Source organism: Echiichthys vipera, assembly GCF_963691815.1.
Source record: "Echiichthys vipera genome assembly, chromosome: 7".
Classification (NCBI taxonomy): domain Eukaryota; kingdom Metazoa; phylum Chordata; class Actinopteri; order Perciformes; family Trachinidae; genus Echiichthys; species Echiichthys vipera.
In genome coordinates this window covers 34,105,721-34,113,367 of record NC_139832.1, presented here as the reverse complement: position 1 = coordinate 34,113,367, position 7,647 = coordinate 34,105,721, and the positions used below count along the sequence as shown (strand labels likewise).

Sequence of the window (7,647 nt, the reverse complement as noted above, 5' to 3'; positions counted from 1 at the left end):
AATACTTTGTTAGTTTACTTAAGTATACATTTTTGGTATCTATACTTATATAGATATATCTATACGTAATTATTTTAAGGCAACTTTTTATTTCTATTCGTTACATTTTCACGCAATTATCTGTACTTTCTACCTCTTACATTTTTAAAAATAGCCACGTTACTAAGGATGGGTACCGAAACCCGGTTCTAAACTTTTTTTATGATTTTTAAATACCATAGTATCGACAGGCTCTGACGTTATCCTTTCTACAAGAAAATAAAACAGTATTTTATTCAGTTCTCAATTTGTTACATTTTTTTCTATTTTTTTTAATCATTTTACTCTAAAAAAGAACCGACTAGTAGTACCCTTTAAAGTACTGGATCGATAAGCAGTATTGGTAAATGTAGTAGTATCGTTAAAATCTTAATGATAATGATACCCATTACCAGTATGATCTGTTGATACAAACTGGTTATTTTGCTACAACTGTTAGAACTTCTCAGAGGAGACATTGGTACATGTTAAAAGGTTACATATGACAGCTTATCTAACCCATGTTAATTTTTTTAAATAAGTTATATCTATAGGGAAAGATTCTGTGGAAATCCAAAAATACAAAAATTGTAGTATTTATCATAAACTTGAGATACAGTAGCTACAGAGAAAAGTTTTAAAGCATAATTAAATCATCTTCACAGAATGCAGAGCCATGACACATCAGAGATAGGACAGAAGTCCTCTTCAGCATGTCAGTCTTATTTTTTGGAGTATTTTCCAAAGCGTTGTAGTACTACTAAATGCATATTATATATGGCCTGTGGCCTCTACACTTCCTATTCATTTTTGAATCCTAAAGAACAAAACATTGTTGAAATCTTCTCTGCTGCAAAAATGCAACAATTACTGTTCTCTAATTTGATCACTATTTTTTTTTCACAAAATAATCTTTTTTTGGTGAAGTGCCTTGGTTATTTAAAACACGCTTAGCAGTGTGAAATAGACACAGCTGATATTCTATCAACAGTATTTCAGAATAAATCATGCATTGCTAATTTGTTCTCTAATTTTGATCTTCAGTAATATATATATATATATATTACTGAAGATATATATATATATATATATATATATATATATATATATATACAGTATATATACATCAGCCTTTCATGAGCTATTGCTTAAATATAGCTGCATTGACCCACTTCTATTGTAAAGCCATCCTACGACTGGACTACTTTAGAAAAATAGAGAAAGTCCTATTGGTCGAAACTAAAACTTCAAGAACAGTAAATGTCGGATCTGACTATGAAGTCCCTCTTTACCATCCAGCCACCCTATCGATTTTAAGTGAAACTCCCCCTCATTCTCGAATGTAACATTACAATAGAGAGCCAAACTAAATGTCCTGAACCAACCTACAGGTTCTCATTTGTGCTTCCCTCTGAAGACACAGTTAAGTTTTTTGTTTACCTATCAGAACCCTTTAGGCGTACCCCAGCTACTGGTAAGATGAGTATTTTGTTGACATACCTAAAATTTGACAAGTTACAAAAACCACACCCATGCTAACACTGTTGGCAGGAACTCCTCTTTGAAACCTGGGATAGAAATCCCCTTTTATCTACTGAAAGTTCTGTACATGTCAGGACACTGAAGACTGAAGACTGTGCTTCACATACAGCACCATACACACACTGGGTATTTCAGCAGGGCAGAGGACAGGAGCGGGGAGCAGTGGACTTAATACTACAGTAACTTCAGACCCATCCTGGTGAGTAATCATTTCTAAGCTCTTAAGATCAGACCATGTTAATCCTACTGTCCTACAGATTTTATATATTTTTCAGGTGCAACATGGTAAAATAACCATTTATTCACTGTTTCTTTTGTACCTCAGCAACACAACTGTCAAAATACTAGACTCAACTTTTGTCAATTTCAGATTACACTCTTTAGTCTAATGGAACACATTTCCATCTTTCCAGTGTATCAGGGAGACCACCCTCTGATCTCCCACCCTCCAACATCAGTCCACCATGGGTCAGATCGTCAACAAACCGACCTCTAACCCCTTCCAGAACTCCAACTTCTTATCCTCTTTTAAGCGTGGTTCCCCCAGCCGTCCCTCCAATGATCAGAACATGTCCTCTCGACCAGGCATCTTCTCCACACTGAGGAAGCCCCCTGTTGCCAAACCAAACGATTTCATACCTTTATTCAATGACTGCATCTCTGCCGCCTCATCCAGAACTCAAGAATACCTCCTATTCAAAGACCCAGAGGACAAGTTTCACCCGAGCCCCGAGGTGCTTACTCAGGTAGATGAAGAATTTCACTTTCACTTCTTTTAGAATTTCACAATTTTTTTTAAGTAGTCATTAAAACATCTTGTCCTCCAACAGGTCTTCTTGATGACCTACATCTCTCAGAGTGTCAGCCTAAACATGACAGACACCTTCAACTGCACGGCCATGACGCCTGAGCAGCGCATCCTCCTGGGAGCTGACTGGGTCTGGGCGGTGCTGGAAAAGCCCACCAAGAACCCTCGGATTCAGATCGCAGTCCAAGTCCTACATCTACCTGACAGAGAGGATGCCGAAGAAAACAGCATTCCACCAGAGGCCTGCAGTGAGTCTGTCCAGATTGCCCAGAAGGAGTCCAGCAACAAGACCATGTATGAGAGGATGGTAGACTTCTGCACATCCATCGGCAAGGACTGCTATGCCCTCTTCTTATTCTTAGGGAAGAAAAGCGACAAAGGAAATATCTACGGCGTCCTCAGCAACAACTTTGAGGCAGCCATTGGGAAGTGTGACAAGATTGACAGAGCTTTTATCGAGAACTTCTTCAAAGGCTCGAGGTATCTCCATACACCTTCAGGAATGATGCAGGCCATTGTCACCAAGAAAGAGGGTGACTCTCTCACTCTCATGATTAAATTCAGCTGAAGCAAAAGGAGTTGTAATATGTAATGGCCAATAACATGATACAGTGAGTGAGGAATACTTTATGTGGAAGAAATGTGGGGGCTATTGATGTATCTCTTGAGAAACAACATCCAAACATAATAATATTTTCGAGTTTCGATTAAGTATAAGGCCTTTATGAGAAAACTCTGGTTAACCCAATTGTTGATGGTGCTTCTTACAAGTAATCTAGTAACATTAAACACCTCATTTAAAAACAAAACCAAGCATACTTATTTGTGTATTTTAAGAGTTGCAAGGTTTTCATCATTCCACTTCAGTCCTGCTCTAAAATATCTTATGATGGTTTTTTAGTTTTAGTGGGTAACTAGAAAATTAGGCATGTTGAATCCAGTGTGTGTTACAGAAACTGTTTCGGTCTCTTTAGTTGCCTGTGATATTTTAAATGTGTATTTGATACTGCACTTTTTTTTAACCGAGAATTACAATACATGATGGCAAAACAAGGAAAAATTATACCCACATTTGAAAGTAATTGAAATTATCCTTTAAGTACCACCATCGCAATATGTGTTTTTGTGTTAGGATTGTGACAATGTCTAAACAAAACCATATTATATTTTGACTTCAAACCCAGGTGCATTTCGACTTGTCATAAGGAAAAGCTTCAAATGGCTCTGTTCTTTCTCATTAACTTTCATACCAGCCTTCTACAGAGGAAAATAATTGTACAACAGAACAGGAATTTCATGTTTTATATCAGTTTGATATCATCCATCCTGACTCTAAACACACCCAAGTTCACTCAGTATATTTACCTTCCCTACAAAACAAACCTAAGTAAATAGGAACATGTTCTTAAAAGTTCCAAGACAGACAACAATGACCATTAATACCAAAAATAGGGAACCATGATCTGTACTTTCTGCTGTGTTTTGGACAAATTTGAGTTCAATCTAGGCTTTCTTCACTGTGATGTGTTACATATTGCCACCTGAAATACATGATTTTACATGATATATTTTATTGTTTGAATGTAGGCAGACATTGGTATACAAGTAGTATTACCTGAAACTACTCTTTTTGAGGGGAATTGCAAATGCAATGGGTTAAAATGGAGGATTTGTGTACTGTTTCTGTACTCTGTCTGACGTATTCTGGGTGCAGTAGCTGATGGGTAATTTCTTTGACAGACACAGTGGCTTGGAAAATCTCATCTCAAATGATGAAAGTATTGATAACACTGAGAGGGTTAGAAAACATTTATCATCTCATTTTTTTGTCTACTATAACTATGTTTGAATGATACAGCCATATTATGTTAGTATACAGTGCACTCAAAAAGGTACACAATTAAAAATATTTGTTTTCATCAAACATTATTCACAATTGAAATAATTCAAATGTTTTGATGTTAAGGAAATTATTGTATGAATATGAAAATATTTTAAATTTATCTTATGTAATTGTCACAATATATATCATTTAAATATTAATACACACCTGCTCAACAACTATCTGGCTCAATTGTTCTTGATCATCATTATTGTTGTAGCTCTTTGCATTGCTGTTGTTTTTCTTTTTATAAAGAATTTGCAATGACATGTTTTCTACTTGTCCGCAACATGTTAAAGAGCTTTTCAAGAGAGTTTAAGGAAAAAATGTTCTCTGTGCTGATGTCCTGATGATCTCACTTTTGCAAGACCAAACGTTTAAGAGGGGCTGTAAAACACACATTAAAATAAAAAAGCAGGTTTACCTGAAAAAACGTGTATCAAGCTAAATACGCAATGAAAAACTAGCTGCATACAAGTTTGAGCAAAATAAACCAAGAGCAGTTTGTAAAAATACTAATGCAAATTATATTGTTAGTTAAAAACATTTATTTGGGGACATAGACCCCTGCTTGTGGCGTGGCAATGTCAGTGATGGTCAGTCTTCCATTTTTGGTCCAAACAGAAATATCTCAATAACTGTCTTGCGCCTTCTCAAAGTTTTCACCTGCACAAATATTGACATTCCTATCAGCACTGGGAATGTCAATATTTGTGGACATTTACCAACATGGTAAACATTACCTGCTAAGCATCAGCATGTATGTTATCATTGTGAGCATGTTAGCATGCTAAGAAGTTGATACAAATATGTCTTTGCTTTGATAAATGATGGAATTATATGTGAAGTGACATCAAACCTTTTGGCCCCTTATAGTGCACAATGTACAGTATAGGCCTGTGTTGTGGAAATGGATTTCTTCAATATAGATCAACAAACAGGATCAGCTTTTTCTCCGTGGTTTATTTTGAGTTTAGCAGAAGTGACCCAGAGTCCACTGGTGCTAAGCCTTTTAGAGGAGGACAGACAGGGTCACAAGGTAATAGATAGAACAAGCTAAGCCTTGGTTGGTTGACGTCTTGAGAACAAACAAAACATGCCTTAGACATTACAATCCCTCTTTCAACTTCTCTCATCACAAGGTCTCTAAAACACGGACTACATAGGCCATAAAAACAGTCATGAGTTATCTGCAAGACACAGGATGTACAGAAGCACAGATATTCCATTATACCATGTCATGAGGCAGTTAAATATGTTATCCATTTAGCACAAACAAGCTATGCACTAGTCATATGATACGGTTAAACAGAGGAGACACTGAACTGCGTCTGACCGGACAAAACTATGATTATGAATTACAAATATCCAAAATTCCCACAACAGCTGTAACTTGTTTTTGTTCACAATTCGAACTTTGAGGATTCAAAGTGTGATGACCTGTTCAAATTCAAATGTACAGTCTGCATTCGTCTAACAACTATTAAGGTGCTTGGTCGAGAGGACATGTTCTTTGTGGTTTGTGGCAATTTGGTGAAATATAAATTTATAATAAATGTAAAAGATTTGGAAAAGTCCCAGACAGAGAATTTCCCTGCAGCACCAAAATGTCATGCGGGGGTGTATGTTGGGGCTACAGGTAGAGGAAGCATCAGACATAGCATCAGTCTTGGTGTGCCCATGGGCACCAAAGAAGAATGTTTATGCTGCCAACAGAGTGACATTTCTGGAATCATTGAATACTGCAACACGCTGTGTGACTGCTATGGAGGATTCCCCATCCCTCATCAACCACACCGTACTGGATGCTTTTTTCCATGTCTCCAGAATAAATTGGAAGAGGCGACCGATGTCTAAATAAACCATCATTGGGCTCTTTCCTTTTGGATTGACTTTGGTAATCATCTTGAATGGACTTTTCTATGAGAGGAGCTGGTACAGGGGCCAGTAGGTAAGTCTTTAAAACACTCTTTTAATAAACTCCGGGTTCACTAACTATGTTGTTGACGTGGTTTGGTGTTATTTTGAGCAGTATTAGTGGTTAAAAAAGTCATTTAAATGCGTTCACCTTGCTGCCCCAAGCTAATCAGTGTTAGCCGCATTTGGCTGTTAGCAACTCTCCGGGATATCTCTGATATTAGTTGTTACACGTAAAAAATTGGCTCAATGGCTTATTTGATTAGTGTATTTTCCGGAAAAGACCTGGGGATGATTTTACGCTGGAATTTCACTTTAATGTCAGACTCATGTGATGCCCTATGCCTAAGAAGAAGATACTACTCGTGATGGCAACCCTCATGCCAACCAGGATATGGGGTGTGTGCTTTGGCTTTCTCTGTCTTGGCCCAGCTATGGCCTCCTCTGCTTCTTAACTCTTAATTCTGACCTCTGAAGCAGGCTGTTAAATGGGAAATTTAACCTGATCTACTGGAGCGGATTGCAGAGTCACAAACAATGCAGATTGTGAGACTCCCTTTATGAAAAAATGTAAGATTTATTCTGTTGAATAAACAGACATTGGAAAAAAAAGTGAAATTAACCATCCTCTTTCTCAGACTTAGACTTAGAATTAGACTTCTCTTTATTGATCCCTATGGGATGACACCCACAAGGAAATTGAATTTCCAGCAGCTTCCAAAAACCTCAGAGAGAGCAACACAGATTTTACATGATAAAAGAGAAGACCAAGAGAGATATATTTTGTATCTTCTAAAATAACTGATAAATTAAGTGTAAACTTTTAAGAAAACATGCGTTTTGTTAATCTAAAAAAAGAATCTGTTGTTTGAAACGACACTGATCTTCCTGTGACAAACTATCAATTAACACATTATCAATTATATTTTCAGATTAAAGCTGAGAGCAGCGATGAACGGGCCTTCACAACTGGTGCATGTTGGGAGGTGGCTAGTTGCCGGCAGTGTAGTTTATATGGTGAGAATTTCGTGAAAATCTGGTTAATTTTGTCATATAAGTCTGATTTGCTGTTTCAAGTAGGTGGCACTGTAGTTGTCCCCAGGCCTCGACTCTAATCATCTCTGGGAAATGTGGTGCAATTTTGTCAACTTGCGCTAAAGTTAGAGCGACTTCCTGTTTATGGTAAGTGGCACAAAATGGCTGCCATGCCATTACCCAACATACACAAAATAATGAATCATGAGAAATTTGGGGCATATTAGACAATGTATGTTGAAGTTACAACCACTTCCTGTTCACGAAGGATGGTCGCCATGACAGCAGAGTTTGATGAAAAGCCAAAAGCTACATGATCTAGCATCATCTGCTGAAATCTTGAGAAGGAGTTTGTTAAAGTACAGAGCAAAGTTTTTGAAAAAAAAAAACGCCCAAAAATGACATGTTCAAATCAAAATGGTGGTCTTCCTGTTGTGTTGAAGGC

The 7,647-nt window shown here is 37.2% G+C and overlaps 1 protein-coding gene across 1 annotated transcript; it reads left to right on the top strand.

Annotated features, from left to right (window-relative positions):
* Positions 1-1,637: 1,637 nt before the first annotated feature.
* Positions 1,638-4,019, top strand: rep15 (RAB15 effector protein). Its single transcript, XM_083917093.1, has 3 exons — positions 1,638-1,759; positions 1,974-2,306; positions 2,391-4,019. The coding sequence occupies exons 2-3, from the start codon at positions 2,025-2,027 to the stop codon at positions 2,934-2,936; spliced, it is 828 nt and encodes a 275-aa protein (XP_083773219.1). The 5' UTR covers positions 1,638-1,759; positions 1,974-2,024; the 3' UTR covers positions 2,937-4,019.
* Positions 4,020-7,647: the final 3,628 nt, after the last annotated feature.

Excerpts from the sequence above, each read along its gene's own strand:
- rep15 (XM_083917093.1), top strand. The coding sequence starts at position 2,025 with ATGGGTCAGATCGTCAACAAACCGACCTCTAACCCCTTCCAGAACTCC. Across the intron at positions 2,307-2,390 it reads GCCCCGAGGTGCTTACTCAG|GTCTTCTTGATGACCTACAT; the intron begins GTAGATGAAGAA and ends GTCCTCCAACAG.